At 27.2% G+C, this 24,111-nt stretch overlaps 1 protein-coding gene across 7 annotated transcripts in view; it reads right to left on the bottom strand.

Annotated features, from left to right (window-relative positions):
• Nucleotides 1-4,614: 4,614 nt before the first annotated feature.
• The window catches only part of LOC111038424 (piezo-type mechanosensitive ion channel component-like), a 38,145-nt gene continuing 18,648 nt past the window's right edge, over nucleotides 4,615-24,111 (bottom strand). For 6 of the 7 annotated variants that reach the window (XM_022321513.1, XM_022321514.1, XM_022321515.1 and 3 more), the window contains 37 exons: nucleotides 23,965-24,088; nucleotides 23,781-23,884; nucleotides 23,447-23,713; nucleotides 23,227-23,353; nucleotides 22,905-23,101; nucleotides 22,599-22,747; nucleotides 22,387-22,530; nucleotides 22,137-22,300; nucleotides 21,936-22,078; nucleotides 21,677-21,853; nucleotides 21,509-21,617; nucleotides 21,215-21,405; nucleotides 20,893-21,094; nucleotides 17,509-17,604; nucleotides 17,178-17,343; nucleotides 16,895-17,080; nucleotides 16,651-16,826; nucleotides 16,377-16,530; nucleotides 15,965-16,128; nucleotides 14,833-15,183; nucleotides 10,592-10,728; nucleotides 10,470-10,522; nucleotides 10,147-10,172; nucleotides 9,900-10,075; nucleotides 9,732-9,820; nucleotides 8,766-9,027; nucleotides 8,532-8,698; nucleotides 8,162-8,455; nucleotides 7,950-8,097; nucleotides 7,657-7,868; nucleotides 7,433-7,591; nucleotides 7,240-7,366; nucleotides 6,938-7,182; nucleotides 6,055-6,239; nucleotides 5,735-5,977; nucleotides 5,434-5,662; nucleotides 4,615-4,927 (listed from right to left, as the gene is read on the bottom strand). In XM_022321513.1, coding sequence (XP_022177205.1) covers nucleotides 4,630-4,927; nucleotides 5,434-5,662; nucleotides 5,735-5,977; nucleotides 6,055-6,239; nucleotides 6,938-7,182; nucleotides 7,240-7,366; nucleotides 7,433-7,591; nucleotides 7,657-7,868; nucleotides 7,950-8,097; nucleotides 8,162-8,455; nucleotides 8,532-8,698; nucleotides 8,766-9,027; nucleotides 9,732-9,820; nucleotides 9,900-10,075; nucleotides 10,147-10,172; nucleotides 10,470-10,522; nucleotides 10,592-10,728; nucleotides 14,833-15,183; nucleotides 15,965-16,128; nucleotides 16,377-16,530; nucleotides 16,651-16,826; nucleotides 16,895-17,080; nucleotides 17,178-17,343; nucleotides 17,509-17,604; nucleotides 20,893-21,094; nucleotides 21,215-21,405; nucleotides 21,509-21,617; nucleotides 21,677-21,853; nucleotides 21,936-22,078; nucleotides 22,137-22,300; nucleotides 22,387-22,530; nucleotides 22,599-22,747; nucleotides 22,905-23,101; nucleotides 23,227-23,353; nucleotides 23,447-23,713; nucleotides 23,781-23,884; nucleotides 23,965-24,088 — 6,441 coding nt within the window. In that variant the 3' untranslated portion in view covers nucleotides 4,615-4,629. The remainder of the gene's footprint in view (nucleotides 4,928-5,433; nucleotides 5,663-5,734; nucleotides 5,978-6,054; nucleotides 6,240-6,937; nucleotides 7,183-7,239; nucleotides 7,367-7,432; nucleotides 7,592-7,656; nucleotides 7,869-7,949; nucleotides 8,098-8,161; nucleotides 8,456-8,531; nucleotides 8,699-8,765; nucleotides 9,028-9,731; nucleotides 9,821-9,899; nucleotides 10,076-10,146; nucleotides 10,173-10,469; nucleotides 10,523-10,591; nucleotides 10,729-14,832; nucleotides 15,184-15,964; nucleotides 16,129-16,376; nucleotides 16,531-16,650; nucleotides 16,827-16,894; nucleotides 17,081-17,177; nucleotides 17,344-17,508; nucleotides 17,605-20,892; nucleotides 21,095-21,214; nucleotides 21,406-21,508; nucleotides 21,618-21,676; nucleotides 21,854-21,935; nucleotides 22,079-22,136; nucleotides 22,301-22,386; nucleotides 22,531-22,598; nucleotides 22,748-22,904; nucleotides 23,102-23,226; nucleotides 23,354-23,446; nucleotides 23,714-23,780; nucleotides 23,885-23,964; nucleotides 24,089-24,111) is intronic. The other variant, XM_022321517.1, reaches the window with a different exon arrangement.

Genomic DNA, 24,111 nt, shown 5'->3' with positions numbered 1-24,111 from the left:
GGACAATCGGAGACTGAATGGAATTTGTGCTCTAATGACTATAATGTGTTGACATAAAACTTTGAATTTTTTATAACGTTTATATAATATTTAATAATATTCTACATGTTAGTGTGTTATGGTACCGTCAGTAAGAGTACAAATACCGATCGAGGAATTAAATATGATACACAAAATAGTTTGGTCAACATTTGAATAATTATTGTAGTTTGAACTTTTAAAAAAGAGATTTGTTAATTATAATATGATAAACAATCTCTAGGTACCTACTCAGTGTGAGTAAAATTCCAAAATGTTTTACCAATTGTGTGAATCGCAGATATGTCTATACGCTACGAGAGACTGACGCACAGTCCTGGAATGGGGTGAAAAAACTTTCTAACTGCAGTGCAAGAATCGGTAAGTATAGGTTTCACCGACAGACTTAAGCCAGCCTCCGTTCTGAGCGGGGACCTGCTCAAACGCCACTAGTACAGCTCAAAACAGAAACAAGTTCGGTTTTTACTTTTCGTGGGGGGGGGGGGGCCTTTCGTTTTTCGCTCGTGTCACTTTTCACAAAAATATTTTTAAACTACTTTCCCATTTCACCCAAGAATATTATAGCACTTTTTGACCAAATTTTTGTAGTACACAATTCGGGAAACAATAACTTAAAGCCATTTAGCACTACACAATTACTCTCCAAAAATGTATTGTGTATTTTGAGCATTCAATGAACTAAATGTACCTACATGGCTACATTAAAATAATTCTTATAACATTTACAAGGTCGATAAAAAAAATAGCTTATAATTGTACTTATAATTGTATCGAAATTGTGTCAATAATAAAAGAGAATGGATTTGTGTGAAGAATATTATAAGCTCAAAAATAATTAAATGCCATCGATTTAATAAAATCATACCGATTGATTTTTTCTGTTTTACATTGTTGTATTTTTCGTTGTCGATCTATAATTTTTTTTTATCTTTGGGACTAGTTTGTAAATGAACATTGAACACTGACACTGTTTAGTTTAGTGTAGAGCTCAGTTTGAATTTCATTTATTACTCTCAACCAGGCACAGACCATTGTAGACATAAATTGGACATAAATAATTTTAGGTAGTGTTTTCCATATTGTGTATTATAAAAATGTGATCAAAAAGTGCTATAATATTCTTGGGTGAAAAGGGAAAGTAGTTTTAAAATATTTGGGCAAAAAGCAACATTTGCGAAAAGCGAAAGGTCATTTTTGGCGAATGGGGTCTTGCCCGAATATTTGAGTTAAATTGGGTTTTGTTATATTCAAATAATTATTTTCGTCGTATTTTAAATGATTAATTTACAAACATATGAGTTGCATTTTTCATTTTCAATATAACGAGAGTGGTGGTTCTAAAAAGGTAGACTCTAAAAGTTTTTGTCGCAATATAACTTTGCTAACCTTGATATTAATCTTTAAAAATGTAATTATTATTAAGCTATAGGTATTTCAATTTTAAGCATTTAATTATTTTGTCCCTAGAATATGTAACCAAGCTATTTAATTTCTCTTTGATCATGTGCAACATAGCAAATTTAAAGTCAGCAAAACCAACCTGCTGTTGTATGCTTTGGTACTTATTAGAGTACCTATAAGTTAAACTTAAACTTAAAATTAAGAACCTTCATTGTATTTATAAATTGGGTATTTTAGGATATCTAAATTTGTATTCAAATTGTAAGCTATGAGTAGGTACATAGGTCATAGGTTTATTATTTTTAAAAAAATCTACCTAATAAGCAATAGTTAATGTTTGAAAAATGAATTCTTAAGAATCGGAAAGAACATGTAAGAACAGGAACCCTTAATTTGTAATTTTAAGAACCGAAAAAATTATAAAGCTTCAAGTGCTTGGTATAAACTGGTGGTCACTGGCCTACTGCTGCAGGTTCTCAACAGGTGTGTACTGTGTATGCAATTTTAGTGCATCGTTTATATCCTACGATTATTTTGTCTATCACATTATATTCACTAATCACTAATCAGTAATAGCTATTGTCTATATTACCTCGTATATTATGTTTTATAAGTTAAAGTACGTATAGGATAGGTGTATTATGTACAAACATTTAGACGCCTTAGTCAAAATTGAATCACAAAAGGCCAAAACCACTGCGGAATTGGCAGTTAACTACGATCAATATTACGTATGAAATAATTTAAGGACAGCTGTATTATAGTTTTTTTGGACCTTCCTAATACATGAATCCAGTTGGTGCCTTCGGGAGATCAGAATTTAAAATTCCCAGTACTCAGTAATCTTCAAAATCACGGAGAAAAATAAAAAATAAAATTGAAGAAATCAGGGATTTGTGTAATTAAATAAAAAATGACAGTACATACATGCAATTTGCTCACCGTGTATTCCATTTTTTCGTCGTTAACATTTAATTCTAGAGTCCTTCCTTTTCTGTCATTGTCAGGAGTTTCACACTCCCACATAATCGTATTCTCTTCTTCGGTGTATTTTTATATTGCTATATCATCCGCATAAGCAAGAAGATTTATGTTGAAGTTTCCTAATATTATTCCGTCGTTTCCATTTGTTTTTTTGATTACTTTCTCCAATATTGAATTATTAAATATTGGTCAAAACGCATATCCTTGTGTTAAGATAGCATTTACTTTAACTGTGCTTGACACTTTAGATGCTATATGTTACCTTAATTTCTATTTTTTTAGGGTGCCTTAAATTAAATTTTTTAGTTTAATAGGTATATCGGTGTACTAAATCATAAGCATTTTTAAAATCCACAAATAGTACCCACCAGTGGCGTAGCCAGGGGGGAGGCTGAGGGGGCTGCAGCCCCCCTGAAATGTTAATAAAATTAAAAAAATATTTTAACTGTGTATGGTATTCGATCCAAAACTAAACCACCGCTGTGTAAAAAATTGATCAGCCCCCCTCCACCCGAAAAAAAATCCTGGCTACGCCACTGGTACCCACACATAAACTTTAATTGAATTCCCACACATTTTCCAAGTTCTGTTTTAATTGAAGATTTGATCTGTTGTTGATGTACTGGGTCTGAAACCACATTGGTAGTGTCCCAAAATGTCTTTAGCTATCAAGTGGTTTAATCTTTTCTAATTCAGTGTAATGTATATATCTATGATAAATACATAGTAAAATAAAATTTAGTACAATTTATCAAGATTCTATTTTGGCCGGACTACAATTTTTCTGGGACCAGGATTTTTTTTAAATTGGCATTTATGGCCATTTGATTTTATTATTATTTTTAATGCATTAATTATAATAATAAATAATGATATATTTTTGTTTATATAGAGTTCCTATTGGTTACAAAATTTAGTATAGATAAATACTTTAGCAATTGGTTATTATAGGTACTAATTTAAAAAATATGTTTCCCCTATACAAACCTAAAAATGTGAAGATAATATGGTCATTAGGACTGATATAATTTTAGACTGGCATTTTATATGACTGTATTAAAAAATCTTTAATGTAAATTAAGATGAGGTAAATACGAAGAAATTTGGTATGATTAGTTTTGAACATCAATAAGCCAGGTATTAAATGAAAAATTGAACACACATTTTGAATCATATAGAGTTGGTAACAAAGTTAAATCGGGCATTTAAAAGACGAATAAAACTATTATTATGTATAATTTTAAGTAAAACAATAACACTGTGATTTCAAATACTATCAACCGTTTACTTGGGATTTTAGACAATAATTGAATGACAACTTTTAATCCCTTAACATGCTGGCCGTCAATTGAATAATACTAACTTATTTTGAATTAGGTTATTTGATTTAATTTTAAGTGATAAATTAGAACCAAATATCACAATATTTATGCATACAACTATCTATCTTAATATTGTTCTTGTTTAACTATAGGTTAGATCCCCATTCATTAACTGAAACAAAACACAAATTGATAATCATATTATGATGATGATGTCATTTATTGTAATAACTGTGAAGATGAATTTAAAAAAAAATTCAAAATGTCTAAACTGTGTTACAATAATTATATGATTGTAAATCGTGTAAGTGAATATAAAATTATGCTAATCAGCTTATGAATAGAATACATTAATATATATTATTATTAATATGCATTACTTAATTAAATTACTTATTGCTTTTTTTTAAATGCACAAAGATTAATAATCAAACCATATTAATAGTGTTTATAAAAAATAACAAATTACAAAAAAGAAAAAATATAAAACACAATGGACACAATTATGTGACAGAAATAACAACCTTAAAATAGTTATTTCTTACTAATAAAGCACAGAAAAAGAAGTGCGTAAAAAAATATTCATATTTCATAGATATAATGTAAATAAGATATTCGGCGTGTAAATTTTATATTAATTATAATAAGACTATTTAATTAATAGAGTAATTGCAATGTTGCGTGAGAGACTTGAGACATACAAAAATACTATATAATAATATTATTTAGTATTACATTAAATGAGATTATGTGATTTCACGGAGAGCAACGTCGGGATCTTTGATTGATGTTATATCATCATATTTGTCAAGTCCACATTATTAATATTATGGACAACCAATACAAGATCAATGACTTAGATTTAGTATTAGATTAAATGAGATTATGCAGATAGTTCAGGGAGAGCATCGTCAGGATCTTCATTTGATGTTGTATCAGGCGGTCGAGTCCACTTAATTAACGTTTCAGGTGACCGATACAAGAACACTAGTTTAGCAAATAGGTCTTCTTCCAAATCTAATTCACCACTTTCTCTCACCAGATAAATATCTAAACACAGTTGTAAGATTCTATCTACGTATGGCATATCATCAAACATAATTTTGGTTGATATACCAGTGAAGAAACCTCGAACAAACGTATGAACAACAATGACAAACGTAGTATACAGTCCAATAATCCTATAACAAAATTAAATAAATGTATTATTGTTTGATTAGATAATGATTTTTTTTAAAGTTCATACTTAATTTTATAGGACAAATAAAAAAAAAACAATTCAAGCAGTTTCAGAATCCTACATTTAAAATCTATGAGTACATTAGAACAACAATTCCCAAAGTGTGCTCCACTGCAGTTATATTATTTGGTCTCAAAATAAATGTAAAACCCAAATGACAGGTGAGACAGTGATTCAATAGAAATAATTACTATTGTTAATGTTGATTCAGATAAACCTTGATACAATTACGAACAATTACAATTTAAAAATTATATAATTATAATAAAATAAATATTTATATATTATAATTAGTACCGTTATGCTATAGGAAACCACTAGTTCAAAACGGAGCCGTGAATCAACACAATTTTATAAATATATTTATAAATGATTCAATTTGAAATTAAAAAATATAAGAAATATTAACACAATACGTCATGTATTTATAATAAATATATTTTTTACCCTTTTCCACTAATGATGTTCAAAGTTTCTGGAAATGCTTTGTCATTAAATGTATATATTGTGAATGTACGTTTGTTGCCACCAGGAATACATGAACTTTTGGGCAAATCGTACAAATATCGAGCAGAGCTTTCATTAGGACATTCTTCATATAAGTCCCACCATTTTTCACTATCATTGTTTTGATTGATACTGTTTAAAAACACACTAGCATTCATATATGGCACAGCTAGAAAGAAAAAACGAAAAAAATTAATAAAAATATCTACTGGTTTAATTGACAAGATTAAATATTACATACTTTCATTACTGATCATGAGCTGTGATACAGCACTAGCTCCTCCAAATCCAGTGACCTTAATAAACTTGGGTATTAAACCATACAACATGACACTGTGATTTTTATTAGTAATGAGATTAGCCAGTTCAGCACAAATTGTTTGGTTAATAGTAATTTCATGACTATCTTTAACATCTTTTGGTTGCTCTCCATAAGCATTCTTACGGTTAATAGCCCAATCAGTTTTAACCGTGTAAGAAGCATCTATAAAGACATTAATTCAGAATACAAATTGTAAAAAGATTAATTTAAATAAAAAAGGAGGTTATTCAAAACATTACTAGGTGCACTAAGTTGTCTTATCATGCTGTCCAATTCAGGTGGACTGATTGACCATGTATTTGCTGAATGGGTTGTTATGGTAAAAACACCAACATCTTCATAATCATAGTTGGACAAAAATGTTTGCGCTGATCTAGACTTTTTGTAAACATTTATCATAGAATACCAGTCGGATTCATCAAACCTGAAAAATATATTGTATTATAATTAGGGTTCATATGTTCATACACTAAAAATTGTTTGATTATGAATGAAATATGCACAAATATGCACTTCAATACACTGTAAACAACCTTTGCGATAGTAACTCATAAATATGAAAACAATAAGGTAAATTTATTAATTTTTTTAAATTTATTTATAAACTAAATCGAGTATTATTTATTTTGATTCCAAACTTGTATGAATAAACACATTTTTTTTTTTGTTCATGTGTTTGTTTATATTTGTAATTTGTTAAATTTGAAGGTCAATTACTATTTTAAATTCTATTATATTTTCAATCATTAATGCTACTTACATATTGATTATAAAATATTTTTCAAATGTAGATACAATTTTTAATGTTTTCAAACAAATTTTGTTTTTGATAGAAATAGCATAAATTGGTACCTATACTTACATCAAAAACTAAAAACAGTGTGTTAACAATAAATAAAAATTTCAAAATATGATGTAAGGACAAGCCAAATAAAATTGCATGTATTGAATCCTATAGGTTATGGCATTTGAGTGAATTTCTATGTTAGTTTACATTGAAATATGAATTGGCAATCTTGATGCTCAAATTGATATTTTAATTATAAACTACCAACAGGTACAAAATACTAATAAATTAAATCAACAATACTATATCATTTCGGATGTAAAAACAACACTTACTTTTCAATTGTGCCTTCAATTGTCATGGTGTATATTGGTTGGTTGGATCCCAGTTTAACATTTAGATTGATACTTTCGGGTAAATTAGGCTCTCCCACTGTATTTCCTAGAGCAAACAACACTAGTGGAAACGAGATAGCAGTCACTAAACAGATCAAGCATCCACCTCCTATCAAATATTTTTTAGCTGGTTTTACTTTTATACCCCTAGGATTTGGGTATTCATTTTCCACACGCCTTGAACACTATAAAAAATAAAAAGTTAATATTTTGTTATTAATTTTATACTCATACGATAATACTTTAAGTTGGAAAATATGTGCAAAAATATCCTCCATTTTAAGCCAATCTGGTAATGTCATTGATGTTTCAGTCCATACCCAGTCCATTATTGTCCTCAGTTCAAATACAAATGGGCATAACATAAAACTAAAAACCATCAAAATAATAAATATCCAACAATTTATAACATTTAATGATATTAAGAAAACTTACAGTTTGAATAGAATCATGTTAATATAATTGTAATTTTTACATAGAACGTTTCCAAGAATTCTTGTTGGATATCCACTTCTAATTTGATATGCAGACAGTAATAGGTAAAAGCATTTCACCATATACCATAGCTGAGGTGGAATTACAGCGTTAAATTGCCTATGTAATAGAATTAAAATGTGTAAAATGTCAATACACATGATCAATGGTCATATAGATTTTACCTTTCTGTTACCCCAGGTAATATGAAAAACATCCATATATGAGAACCAATTATTAACACAAACTGGAATAGTATCTTTCCCAAGATATATTTTCTTAAATAAAGTAACCGATCAACAGTTATTAATGCAAATTGAAGAGTCAACATGATTAAAAATGGGACAGGTACTTTATTTTCTTCAAAGTATTGAGACACACCGCCATCACTTTGAGACTATTAATATAAATACAAATAAATTAGTATAAAGTATACAATTAAATTGATTTGATTTAAAATAAAATATAAATTATGTACACCAAAAGCTGAAAATCCAAAAACAACAACAAATATATTGAAGAAATCACACAAAAACATGTAAGTATAAACGTCAGCGTTGACTCTAGAGCTTGAATCTATTAACTGTTCGAAGAAAGACACTAGAGGACTGCAATGCTTTTTGAGGCTAAAAATAAAAAGAAACACTATTTTACTATAGATTTCTAAATTTATATAATATTTGTTCTTACGATAATGGCATTATTTCTAAGAGATTATCAGTTTCCGCTGAGTTTGATTTATCAAATGATTGTTCATATGATTTTTGAATTAATTGTTCATCTCTGTTACTAGACTGCAAAAATTCTGGGGCTAACACAACAGTTGTTTGTTCAGTACTTGGATCGTTGTCTACAGATCCTTGATAACCCTCAGAACCCATTGAACATCGAGTGTCGATTGTGTCAAACAAAGATATTTGGTTAATGGGTGTTCCTTTAAATGACAATGAACTTTTCCAAAGACCCAATGATTTTAACATAGTTCTGAAATATTTATTTAAATTTATTACAGATAATGTTTGTGAATACATAAATATATTTGTAATGACAATGTTTTTACCTGTGAAAGAATAAAACAAGAAGTAAGAATAAATCATATGTCGCATAATTTTGTTTCCTCTCAATACCAATAATTCTTGGCAGGAAGAATGGCATGTTGTCAGTAACAACTTGTTGATTCCATGGGATCATATCAAATTGGAACATACATTTAATGACAACAATTACCTAATTAAAATAAAGCATTAATATGAAAGTATTTAAATTTTTATATTAGAATATTATTTTAAATTACTTCAGTGTATGCAATAAGAGTGACCCAGAAATTCTTTGTCGGTCTAGGAACAGTGAGCGTACCCCACAGAAAAACCATCAATGGCAGTGGCAAACTTAATATGGTGGCAGATTTAATTTGATGCAAGAATATCATGAAATAACACACCAAATCAGAGTGGGAAATGATTGCAAACCAAAGAGCCAAGATGAGACGCATAAGCTGAGGCTGATTGGAGGCATTTAATTCTTGTTGTTCTTCTAATTCTTCTAACTTTTCAGCACTAGTAAATTCAAATCAAATATTAATACATAAGTGTAACTTTTTTTTCTGTCTATCATAAATAGAACATAACTGTAGACTGTAGACTCATGAAATATTCAACAAAAATTTAAATTATTAATTAATTTTTCATACATTTTCCAGATATGGTAGAATATTTTAACTATTTTGATTCTTTTGGGCTATTTATACTCGTAGTTACGAGAAAATGTTCAAAATCTGTTAGAAATGTATAAATGTTTTTTTTTTTTCATAGCTAACATGAGAAATTTTAATAGAAGATTCCCAATAAAATTTTCTATCTCTATCAAAAAAAAAAAGTTTACCTTATCTTCTATTATTATTATTTTATTTTTAACTGTTTAATTTGATAATTTATACAAGTATGCTAGGATGACTCAAGTCTCCAGTTCTCCAACCAAAATCATTTTTCGAATGTAATTATTTATCATTGAATTAAAATATAACACATCCATTACAATGATATACTTGACAACTACTGTGCAGCAGAGTAGGGTACTGCTTGTCCACATTTTTATTTATGTTGTCAGTTGACAGTTATCATAAAATATATTGGCATTATATATTATATACAACTTTTCTAATATTTTATTTGTCTACAACATAATTTATATATTTTAACAATTGAGAATGTTGACGTTCTAAAAGTTATAATTTTGAGTCATACAGAGTTGTCTTACTCACCTTAACGTAACACTTTTACCAACAAACGGCATAGGCTGCCAAATCATTGATGAGCCGGTTCTAAGACCAATTCCGAAACCTCGATTTTGCTGAAATATAAATGTTGTATTAAAGAATAAATTAGGATTACACTAGTAATAAATGTTGGAAATTGCAATATTTAAATACTTTTAAAGTTTTCTTTTCAACTGCTAATGTCCGGATAACATATCTATAGTCTCGAGAAATTTTATTTAATTTTCTAGTCAATGTTTTAGTTGAACTATTGACAAAAGCCATGAACAGATAAATATTCTCTTTAATTTTCTTACTGAATGATTTTAACTTGTCTCCATCCTGAGCATCTAAAATCATTCAATATACATTAGGTATACTTAAATTATTACATTTATTTAATTAAAATAAGATAGCATACCTTCTCCTAAATCCTCACCATCACCCCTAAAACAAAAACCAAAATAATATTAAATCAAAGATGCTTTTGTAAGATTTTATATCCAACCAATACAAAAATACCAATGAACGACTACAATCGTCAAACATGAAATTATTTGTCAAAATTGTATGGCAAAATAGTATCAGGTGTTATTTTAGTATGGTTTTATCAATAAAATTTAATGTTGAAACATAATTAATAATTTGTTTTAGGTAGTTAATAAAATTTTACAATATACAATGATAGGCTAAATAAATGTTGTAAAAATAACAAATAAAATATTTATATTTAGTTATTATTACATGGCTAGTTTACTCGTTTCACCAACAACTGACTTATCCATTTCTCTCTTTTTCTAAAAAAAAAAAAAATTAAAGACTGAATATAAAATATTAAAACTCAAATAAATTAATAGAATATTTACTTTGAACACAAATTGGTCCGTGTCAGTTTTGTCAGAATCTTCAAGTGAGTCATCACTTAATTCATTATCTTTTTCCACAATTGAATCTAATTCATCATCAAATTCATCAAACATGTAATAATCACCAGAACGAATAGCTGTAAATAATAAAAACTCTTTTTAGTATACATTTTAAACAACTTCAATAATAGTATACAGTAGAACTTTACTATAAGAACTTTGAACAATTCGGCAATTTGAGAACTAGTTATATGCATTAATTATACCAGTATCGAGAAAATTCAATTTGTTTTTAGTTGTTTAATTTTGAAGTTATCAAAGTTCTACTGTAATATTAATTCATACCTACTAAAATAATAAAATCATGATTAAAAAGAAAAGTAAATATTGTGCATAAAAAACGCTAATATTATGTTTTTGAAATAACATAAAAACAATTACACTCCATGCTTGAATTGTATTATTGTTCATTATTTAATTTATAAAATAAAAAAAATATCTTATTGAATTTATTATAAAAATAATAATAACAAAATTAAGCTATATTATCAAATTAAAGTGAGTTTTATAAAGATTTAAGTGATTTAAGAACATATTATATTAGAATTCAAATTTATTATCAATTGCATTTGAATAAAGATTCAAAATGTAATTAATAAACAAATCACTTGAATCCAATTAAAAATATAACTACTAAATTAATACAATTGTGTGCAGTGTTGAAAATATTTTAAAATCCATGTGCAAAATTTTCTTTGTTGATAATCGGATAAGTTTTACATTATGCAATTAATAATATTAAACAAGTATTACCATGATATGTTATGTTATTATATAATCCTATTAAACAGATAAATAAATAATACAAACATAAAATAAATAAAGTACACATGGGCACCACTAAACAATAAGTTTAAAAGAATAAAAAAAAGTATGATTAAGTAATATGTTAAAGTATGTAAAAAAGTATTATTTTGAATAATGTAAATATTAACAGGTTCTCAATACTAATTATAACCAGAGTTTAAAATAAAATGGCTGGCATAAATATAATGTGTAGAAAATATAATAATTGATTAAGAAGATGTTACACACAAATTTTATGATTTTGAATAATGAATATTATAGTGTGTATTAATATTTAAAAGTATTTATGATAAATGCAAAACAGAATCTCTTATCCTAATATTCTTACACATGTGTGACACAAAATGTATAAGAATAGAAACATCAGAAATACATTAAAGAACTTATCATCATAATATTTAAACCTAAAACCAAAAAATTAAATATAACCTAAACTAAAATTTATTTGAAATCAAGTGCATTTATAATAAAAAAAAAAATATTGAAAAACAAAATTGGTAAGTTTATCTTACAAAAATAAATAAGTAATTCAATATAATTTATATACAAATTATACATATGGATACCTGTATAAAAAGAAGAATTTTATAATTCATTTAAAAAACAACCAAGTAATAAGTAATTTCATTATTTCAAAAATATCATTATTTACTGTTTAAGAGAGAAATTGATTCGTTGTAGTTTCACATAAAGAAATAAAAAATTCATACATGAATAACTTGCTAGATACAAGATATATTGACTATAATAGACTTCAAAATACTATACTCAGTTTACGTTAAGAATGAACCACTTTCGAGCATAAAGACTGAGTTGCCGATCATTGCCTGACCCCCCAAGCGATCGCATTCTGTGAATGACTAGCAGTCAACAGCAATAGGCATTGATCGACGGCACCTGTGTTACCACAATTAAGTTTCATGGTGACTGCCAGCAACGAGCGCTGTGGAGCTTCCTACCCGTCTTGTGGTAGGAATGTGCAAACAAGACGAGTTTTGGTTGGCCCAGTGGTTCATTCTTATTGTGAACACAAGTATAGATCCACAATATATTTTAATCAAATACCATTTGGCAAGGTCTCAGCACTAAGTACAACAATTCCAATATGATATAAAAAATTATTTAGAAGAATATTTGGTTAGGTTAGGTTGTATTACAACCAGTAATAGTTCTAAGAATAGAATATGGATGAATAATTTAAGCTTTAGTTTTAGAAAATATATTATACACCTATTATTTTTTGAAATTTAAATTAATAATCCCTATTGTGAATGTTTTTATAAGTCTTAAAGAAATTAAATAAAAATACTAATATTAACCAAAATCATAACTTTGCAATTTTACATATAGAAACCTATAAAATCATAATTGTTCTAGTCACTATAGTAAGTTATTAAAGTTTTAAGAAGTATACAAAAATATGCTCTTATTCATTTAGTATGCATTCGTATGCATTAATCATTTGTTAATTTCATAATACATAAAAATGAATGAAACTAAGGTCTTGGATGATCTTTTTTTTAAATTATAGACACAAAATAAATAAATTATAACTATAAAATTATAGGCAGTTTATAAAATATTATGGTTTACAAATTGCATTTGTAGTGTAGTTGGGACATAATATTTTTGTTTATTCTCCAAGTTCCACGAAACAAGTTTATATGTAGAGGTTTGTTCTCAATAAGCGAGTATAAAAATACACAACAAATGTACAAATCAAATAAGATAGTTAGGGTCTATAAATTCTTAAGTAGTTTACATTATATAAATCATCAATGGATTTGAAAGAATATTTTCTTTTCATTAATCATTTGTGCAATAAGTAGTGTGGAATGAATTTTATTTATCAAATACTACATGGAAAAAAAATGATTTTTAACAAATTTATTAAGATTGAACATACTTGATGGTGAAAAATTGTCAATAAGCCAGATGAAAAATTATGGATGATATCAAAAATGAAATAGTAGAGATACAGACATCTAAATAAGTCTCATTTATAGTTGCTAGTGGTTTAGTGAACAAATTTAGAAAGCTAACTCATGTTAGTGCTTATTTATGACTTATTAGTGTTAAAGCACAACACATATTTTATCTGTCTGTGAGTACATAATAATTACAAACCATAGACTTCACATATCGGTTAACAGCGCATCTATATTTCATCTGAAGTTGATTCGGTTTATTTTTATTATTATCTTCAGTTGTATACAATACAATAAGCTGAAATTTGATTTAAAATGAAAATCATCAATAAAAAAGCACGGAAAAAATATTTGTATAAAATACCAGTTTTTGTGAATGTTGAATACAATATGTTAAATACCCTATTAATTAGGTAATACAAAAAACTGAGCCATCAAACGAATTAACATAGAATATTTTTTTGAATTTAAATGAATGATAATTGGTATAACAGAAATGGTGTTTTTGAATGATATATATATAAATATACATAGCGTGTGTGCATTTTAACCGCCAATGATGATAGGCAATGATACAATTTACTAGCCACTAAATAAATAATTCCAAATAAAATGTTCTTGGTCTCAAACTAATTATTAATCCTTCCAGACGGCTAAGGGATACATTTACAGGAATCAGCAGGTACAACAGTGTAAACATCCCACATGGTTTCAAAAAATATAATTGCAAAAATAAATGTTAAAATGATTAAATGATATGCAGTATGTAGAATTTGTAATTATAAATGTCAAGACTGCTTTGCCCAAATAAAATATATAAAATAAATCATGTTATTTAATAGTTCTTTAAATATTTTTAACTTTGCATGACTTAGTAGGATTAATTTTTGTTAATCACGACTAGACAATTATGGGATTGTTTAAGACAGTTAGATATTGTTATTATGACTAGGAAAAGAATAATTATAACTGAGATTTATCACTGACGGTAAAATTCTAACACATTTTATCATTAATATACATATCTAGTAAATTTTTCTTCTATAGACTTCAACACAATTGTCATTACCAAACATAAATTCCTATTACATTGTTTCATAAATGTAATAAAACTAGTTTATATAGTATATTATACATTTATAACACTGTTAAAGGTAATTTATACCTATCCGCACATAAGAATAGTTGAATCAAATCAAAACAGTACCGCATAATGATATAAATATATGGGAACAATCACACCAATCATACCTAGACAAGATAAACTTTACTAATATTATACAGTTACTGAATTTAATAATATTAAGATATTTTAAGCCAAAATAATATGTACAGCTTTATACAAAAATACATATACGGCCATTAGGAAATTGCTCGGATACCGATATATGTATAATGTTTATAGTATGTGCAAGCAACACGCATAAGCAGAAAACGAGTACACACAAGTATGATGAGATGTAGCAGAGGCCGATCGTTTGCGCGGGTACCAAGTAGACGGCACACCCAACGAGGACTGTCGTCGGTGTTGCGCGATTGTTGGAGGCGGTGAAAAGACACCAGAATAAATGGCACTTTCGTCAAACGACAACGGCCGTCGGTGCGCAGTGCTGCTGAATGACATTCTTTGTGGGTCCAGGTAACCATCTAGCGATACAGTCAGGACAGTGGACGTGGGCGTTGGTGGTTGCAGGTAAGACAGCGTGGGTGGTTCGTCTTCGAGTGGAGTGTGAAAACTTTGGAGGATTGAACTCCCCGACAGATCTCGGGCTAAGGGGGCGAACACAGTTTCTTCGGCTATTTTCATTGTGATGTGTAGTTTTTTGTTTGCATTTTAATTTCCCATAAGTACGCAGCACAAAAATGTATACAACAATCTTATTATTACAGATTTGTGTAAATGTTAAGTCAAATCAAAACAGCTATAATGGATTTTCAGAGCAATAACAAAGTATTAAAACAGTGAGACATGAGTATCTCGCACTGCAACACATTACCTTGAATAAAAATATCACACACCACTTAAAATCAAATCAGCATAAGATAGTAAACCAAGAAAAAATCAATTAATAAATTAAGATTAGGTACCTTGCTACATTTTATACTAGACAACTTTTTTTTAACAAACCAACTATATAACTTGTCAAATATTCATTACACCTGACCATATAATTTGTATTTGTTTCTTTTAACTTTAATTGAACTACTATACAATTAGTATTTTTTAAATAATTATCTTTTAATTAAACGTTCATAATAAATTATAAACTTTAAAATAAAAAAATATCAACATTTCCACGGATACAGCTCTGTTCACTTTTTAAGAAATCATTCCATATAATCATTCAAAATAATATCATACTTCTAAGTTCTAAAGAATTAATAAAACTTCCTTGCAGATTCATTAAGATTATTTGAGTAAAACTATATTCTATAATGATGATCAAGCATAAAACTTAATACATACACAACATTAACTTTACCTGCTTGATATGTTTTAAAACCTATTTATATAGATAAGTTCTGGATCTAAAGTATGTTATTTGATTTTAGAAAGATTAAAAATACACCGTTATACCTTTTTCGTGAGATTCCGGATCCTTGATTCCAAAACCTTGAATTTTCTTTTGAGTAGCTTTGATTCGGTCCATTTTTGATTTAATTTTTTCTAGGACCTTTCTTTCTGATTCATGCTGTTCTTGGATTCGTTTTTGTGAAAGCTCTTGAATTAATTCAGCTCCTCTAATTATATCCAAATTTCAATTTGAATTAGTAGAAATTAAATTTAATAATACTTAGTATGAATAATACTGCTTAAAAATAACCTGTATTATATTATTTTTAAAGTTCATTTTAAATGTTTTTAAAATTAATTGTTTCTAATTTTTAAATAAAAATTTAGCTACACTTAAAACTTCATTTATTTATTTCATAATTTATATAAATTCTATATTTTGTATAAATAAAATACATAAATAAATGTTAATTACCTGGATGCTAATATAGCCATTGCTTTTGTTTCATCCACAATTCTAAAAAAGTAATGACTGTTAAAAAGACGTCTTTGGAAGATTAAAAACCCAAAACATAAAATATCCCATGCCAAGCCAACGTGTTCAACCGGTATTTCACAATCATCATTGTCTGAAAAAAATAAATTAAAATAAATTTATAAAATATTATTAATTTAAGTTTTGTATTAACATTTCAATAAAAATCACAACATATTTTCAAATAAATAAAACTAAAAATTATTTTAAATACCTGATGACGTTGTAATTGGATGGTTAGTAGAAAATTTTTGTATGCAAGAAATACCAAATAGTTGTATCATCCAACAAGCTTTCATTTTCATGTAATTCATAAAAATACAACCAGGAATTTGGAGTATAGCTTTCAAAGTAATAACAGTAATATTATAAAGTATTAACTTATTCCACCTATATGACAATTGTTGTTCAGTAACAAAATAAATTATATAAATTTAGTTTTAAAATGTATACAGTACCATTTAAGAATAACGTTTACGGGTCGAAGATAATAATCGTTGCCTTGCCATAAAAATATAAAAGAACCTATTAGATATCCAAGAGAAAATAGATTAACTCTATTGGTACCAGCCAAAAACACAATGGCTAATGTGAACCAAATAAATCCAATGAGGACAATACGTTTTAAAATATCAAGCCATGATCTAAAAAATATATTAATGAACATAATAAAATTATTTATAAGTAAAAACAAAATGAAATATTGTAATAATTTTTAATGTTTTATTATGTTAAAATTACCTTATATGAGATACAAAATCGGGCACTGGATTTATAAAGCTGGGTTTTTCAGCTTCCTCAATAATTGAACGATTTGTGCCTCCTGGATATTCAACATCTATATGCCTTCTTTCTATTTTGAAGACAATAGATTGACGAGACACAAATAATAACACAATGAAATCACCTTAAAAATACATACACTTATTTTTTTTAAATCTATAAGATTAATATAATATTACAATATATTAGGTATAGATATTTCAATCTATCAGATAAAATAACCATATAACATTGAATAAACTATGCAATATTTAAATGATATTTATATTATTATATTAACTGGTCTTACATAGTAATTTATATGCATCCGGAGGGGAATCAGGGTCTGGTAAGAACATCCAGTCACGGAAATTTTTCATAATTTCATTTTCATCCCATGGCCATTCTGTAATAGATAAAATAAAAATTATAATTGTCAAATAATAGAAATGTTAATGTTGACTTAAGCCTTTTGTAAGGTTTAGTAGAAAGATTGATAAAAAATTGTTTTGTTTGGAATTTGAGTGTGAGAGCTGTAATAATTACTCAAATCATGACCATTCCTAAATGAATCCAAACACTGGTTACAAAACATTTGTGTCCATCTAACTATAGACTCAAATGGTTGTATTTTATTAATAGACTACCTGTATAACAGCCCTTACAATTACCAGGAATAAAATTAGGATCAAAGTAATATATATTTTTTTTTTTAAAACTGACAAGAACAAAGATTAAATGCATTCATGAATTGTTTTTTTTATAATTTTTGAGTAATCTTACAGTAAAATGAGATATAACCAAAATTATGGAGGGTTATATTTAAGATGGTTTGATCTATTAGATTTATATAATAGTGAAACATCCCATGACTGACACCTTTAATTAAAGGATGCCTCTAAATAACAGACACATTTTCAGGTCCCGGCACAACCCAATTAGAATTATAGAATTGAGCTCATCTAAATAGTGAAACCTCTTAATAAAGGACATGTGGGCAAGCTAAGGTAGTCTGGTTAGCTTTAATACCTCTAACTAATATCTCAAATTAATGGACAGCTATGATCTCGACAAACAAAAACCTATTCGCATTATATATAATATGTATTATATACTATTCTTATATTTCCGATAAAGTCATTAATCTTTATAATTTAATGGTACGATTAGGTACCTACAAAAACAGTTAATAAACCTAAGCAACCAATAGATAATGCCCTAAATACAAATAACATGGATTCCCAACTTGATGTGTACCATATCTATTTTCAGTATCATGTGACTTTAATAACTTAACGTACCTAATATATCTTAAATAAAATGATTTTTTAAAAAGAAGGTACATTTTAAATTGTAATTCTTTATCATTTTCCCCAACAGCGGACACTTCTCAAGTAGACAATTTTGTATGCAATTGTTTGCTATTAAGAAGTTTTACTGTATATTATTATTATTTGACTATTAGAATAAAAAATAATTTTCTAAACTTAAATAAAAATTCAATTATTTTTTAGACATATAATTATGTCATAACATCAAAAATATTATTTTCTATAATCTTTGTCATGGGTGATTTTTCTCTTAAAATAACAAAAAAAAAAAATTATATATTTTATGTGTAAAAATGAAATTATTATAAAATAGTAGTTTGGTACATTATTATTACAAAATTATTTTTTATTTGTGCAGGCTTAGTTACTGAAAACATAACTCATTTTTGGATTTAATTTATATCAATTTGTAATACATATTTTTGACAGTCAATATTAACACATAATATTATAATAGTAATATACAATCTTTTATGTGAAAAAGTCATGATTATCAATTGATAATTACCAGACAACAAGCTTAGATGAGGCATGTAATCACAAAGAGGTAAGATTTACAAAAACAAAACGTTTAAGGTATTTTAGGTATTATTCTATAGATAATAAAATAGTAAAAAAAAATGTTAAAAATAATATGTTGATTGGGTTAAACACTATATCCTTTTTTAAGAATGATAATTTTTATAAAATAATAATTAATAAAATAAAATTACAAGAAAAGTTTTGAAAATACATTAGTACCCATTAGTATCATTAGTACCAAATGTGGGATGGGTTCAGTTTAGTTTAAAAAAATGTTGAATTGCCCATAACTAAAAAACTAAAAATATAGAAACAAGTTAAAAAGTGTTTTTTTTATAAATTAATGTATACTTTTATGTAGCGCCGAATTTTCACTTCTTCGTGGAACACATTGTATAGTAATAATATAAAATTGTGCATTATATAATTTATGCAATGTATATTTTTTTTTCCATATAATAGGGTGAAAATATCACGCAATTGGTGAAAAATGTTGGACTTTTACCACCACTAAATGTTGATATTAAGATTTACAAAATCTATCAAAGTAATCTTGTAAAAGTCCAAATTACCAAATCAATAGGTGTTTGACCAAACAATTTTGTGTATCCCAGATTTGATCAGTTAATCCAGTTTCATTGTTGATCTTACTCTTACCATAACATATTATATAAATAATAAGCAAATAAGAGGATACACCCTGATCAGATTAATATTGAAGGCATCAAAATATATACATAGGGTGATTTTTTAAGCATGCTTACCCCTATTTTTCCCTTTCATCATACATTTATTCAAATTTCTCATATTTTTGTACTACTTAAGGAGTATCTTGTGGCGATAGTAACTACGACTTTTCAAATGAGAATCTCCCTTTTTATTAAAAATTATTAAGTGGACAATTTTTTCGAAAATGTTAATGTATCTAAATCAACATTTTCATGAATAGTTATTAAAATGTTTATACTAGTGATAATACCCCTTAAAAATGGTTTTATAAAAATAAAAAAACAATATGTAATGTTAGATGTAGTATTTGTTATACTTGGATAATTTTTTACAATTTATTTATATTGTTAAATCAATAGTTATTGCTCACTTTTTCAAATCTTCTAAGCCAGCGTTTCCCAAAGTGTGTTCCGCGGAACCTTAGGGTTCCGTGGGACAATGTCAAGGGTTCCGTTAGATGTATGAAATTATTGAGAAAATTATGTTTATTTAATGTTTATTGTTTAAAAAATGTTTGATTGAAAATGTTTTTTTAAACTAAGTTTAATTATGAAAAGTCATTAACAGTATCATTATAATATTATTTGGATTTGAGAGTTTAAGGAATTGATTTTCCTTTTTTAATTTACAAAAATTGTAGTTGAGTTGGATTAGATATTAGGGTTCCACGAAACACAAACAATTTTTTAAGGGTGCCGTGGTCGTAAAAGTTTGGGAACCGCTGTTCTAAGCCTTCTATCTGGCCTTCTACTTAATCCATTAAGATTGACATATATTATCCTTAAAACACTAAGTTACATTACTCAAAAACTAGTAGCTCAAATTTTGATTTAGAAACATCGAAATTCTCGAAAAAAAATCTACTCAGTAATTAAAAATAAAAAGAGAGGTTCCTATTTGAAAAACTGAAGTTTTTAATGTCACGGGATTATTCTCAAATGGTACAAAAAATGTCAATGATTCATAAAATGGACTTCAAGTGTTTTAAAAAATTCCAAAAATCTAAATTTTAATATATTATGCTTAATTGAATCATAAAAATAGGATGAACATGCTTAAAAAATCACGCTGTATATATATACATTTGTAAATATTTTGGAATTATTACTCACCTAAACAAAGATCAGGAGGTAGTCCAATCACAATAGCATATTGCAATGGTATGGTGATAACAACAAAAAACATAAAAATGATCCACACTTTTGCTAAAGTTCCCCTTGATAACATTACAAAAGTCATTAACCATAATGCATAAAGTACTGCATAAAAGTCCATTCTTGTTCCTACTAGTACCGCTACAGCAATAAGAGTTATCTAGAAATAAATTAATATGGAAATATGAAAGTTACTTATCAAATTTAAAATAAAAAACTATAAATAGTAACTAAATTATAAAGAAAACAACTATATATTAATATAAATATGAAACAATACCTCTACACCAAATCGATAGAATCCAAAGTTCAATAAATACTTCAGACAATGAGGAATATCATGGTCAACATCTTTAAAAGTAATACCAGAGAACATTCTTAAAGGTTTTGCCAATGGTCTACCTTTTAAATGTCTTTTATATTTTTGCCGAGTAATCACAACCCTATGCAATGTGATGACAAAAACTATAGCTGTAAAAATATGTACAAATTTGTTATTATTATGAGAATTAATATCAATAGTTATACAATTTTAATAGATATTATGTACATGTCTAAGATACTTAATACTTACAAATATAGCCTTTAAGTAAATTTAATAATGAGACATAAGCTGTGGACTTTTTGAATCCAACCCAATTTGCTGTATTATAATCTTTCATTTTATCTGGATCATGAGGGTCCTTAAACAAAATTGTAACTGTATAAAATTATAAAATGGTATTCAAGTTATCATACATACTGGACATGTGACATTCCATGTACCCTCACGTATATATTCAATTTGGTAAATCATCTTGGTAAGTAACAATATAGATACATACACGGATATAATATAAACAATGATCGACTGTATACGGCTATTAAACACTAATGAAATAGTTACCAATACAACCAACACAAAATGAACCAAACACACCTAATGATAATTAATAAATTATAAGAAATATAAATTTTATTGTCTAGTATTTTAAAATAATATCAATATTGTACTGTTTTACCTCATATACAGCCAAAAACATGACACACAACAATATAATTTTTATCATGTGTAATTCGGCATACAGCCATGCTAGCTCAATTATATAAGACAAAATTGTCTTAAGCATTTTAAAAAATGAGCGTAATTTGACCTTTGGTAGATCTGTAAAAAAAAAAAAATTAACCACAAGTTTCACTGGGGAAAAAAATTAAATAATTACTTTTAAAAACTTTAAAAGATTTTCTTTCAGATATAAAGCTTGGCCGTGGAGGATGTTTTTGGTATTTATTGTCTGTCAGTGAAATGCTAGAATTCGTTGATTCTTTGTCACTATCTGAACCAGAAGAATTACCTGGTTTGGATGGTTTAACAATACTAGTACCACTGTAAAATTTTTGTTTGTATAAAAACGTGTGATAAACAAGATTATAATTCTGATTGTAGAACTTTAGGGTATAAATTAAACATACCGGCTTTTTATATCAGAAATAGCCAAAAAATCTTTATGAAAATAGTAAAGTTGAACAACAGTTATGATAACAAAAAATGTTGGAGTCAAAAGTCTCACAAACAGCTCTCCAGTTTCAAATTTTTCCAAACCTATATCTAATTGTCTACAAATGAATAAAAAAAAATTATTTAGTAAAAATATTTTTGATATCAAATTTATTTAATAACTTACAATGTGGGTGGAATTTTCAGATATTTTTCCCAGTAATATGGAAAATTATCAAACTGATATGTGTAGGTCATAACTAATATCAGCATTGAATAAATGATGACTGTAAGCCAAAAACCATACATAATTTTTCTCCACAAAACCCAAGATAACTAATATAAACAATATTTAAAAAAATTAATACTTCATAATGTACAGAGGTATAATGAGGTATCCACAGAGATTTTTTAATTTTAAAAAGGAGTTTAAATATAATTAACACATAATTAGAAAATCTTTGTGAGACACTGTAAAAAATATAAGTTTTACTTGAAATGTTAATAAAAATATTAACGCCAGTGCCATATAAATTATTCGGAATATTGTCATTCGTTCACCAGTTATGCCAATTCCAAACAACACAAATGCCACAACCCATATCCAAAATTTTGTTAGAATTATTTTAGCTTCTTCACCAAGTCTTTGCATTAATTGACTACCTTTTGTGCCTGAATCACCTCCCATGGCTAAAATGTAAAAATAATAATTGATAGATAAAACATTAAGCCCTTTAACGAAACCAACATTTTAATCAATAAAACAACATATAATATTTCAATGTAACTTAATGGTTATATAAGTATAGTTCTACCTGTTGCTGTCCCCACAGTAACTTGAAGAGGAGCAATCATATTAGCTACAGCCGAATGACTTCTAGCTTCTCTCCTTTCTTGCATATATTGTCTCATTGTTATCCAGAACATTGTTGTAAATAATGTCTATGATTAATGAAAACCAATGAATTAGTTTAAATGTAAATTAAGTTATTTTATCCACAACTAATTAATTGTATAAAAATTAAAACACATTACTTTTATGATTAAAGGTTTGCAAGGGAAATGAAGAACTTTGGTGAAGCCTATTTGCTGTAAATTCCAATCTTGAATAGTTTGAGGTAATTCTGAGTCATTTAAATTCATTCCGTATAAGAATTGAGATAACAGTAAAAATTCTGCATAGAATACTAAAAATGGTGATGATCTTAACATTGTTTTTCTTTGTTGAGGAACCATCCAAGAAATACTAGCCCATAGTAGCAATACAAATGTTAACCAACTGTGGTATGTAATACTCCAAGCCTGTAATTTAAATTACACAAATATGTAAATGAACACATAAAATAGTTGATCATAAAAATGAACTTACCATCATTACGATATTGGTGCCAATATATGAGGTGCGGGTGATAAATTGTGACACAGTACTTAGAACATCCATCAAATAATAGAAAATATTTGATTTATATTCTCCTTAATATGAAAAAAAAAATAGTTATTAGAGACAGACAAGCATTATTGGTGAATAATATTAAACTAGAAAACATATTTACTATCATCAGGATACCCTTCTTGTTGAGTATGAGGTTTTTGGACCTCACTTTCCACCATACTACATGATGGACTGTCAGTTGTAGTCGGACTAGTAGTATACATGGGTTTTTGGCCACGAATTAACTATTATAAAAATAATTTGATAT

Source organism: Myzus persicae, unplaced genomic scaffold (genome assembly GCF_001856785.1).
Source record: "Myzus persicae strain clone G006 unplaced genomic scaffold, MPER_G0061.0, whole genome shotgun sequence".
Taxonomy (NCBI): Eukaryota; Metazoa; Arthropoda; class Insecta; order Hemiptera; family Aphididae; genus Myzus; species Myzus persicae.
This window is presented reverse-complemented; position numbering and strand designations above follow the sequence as displayed.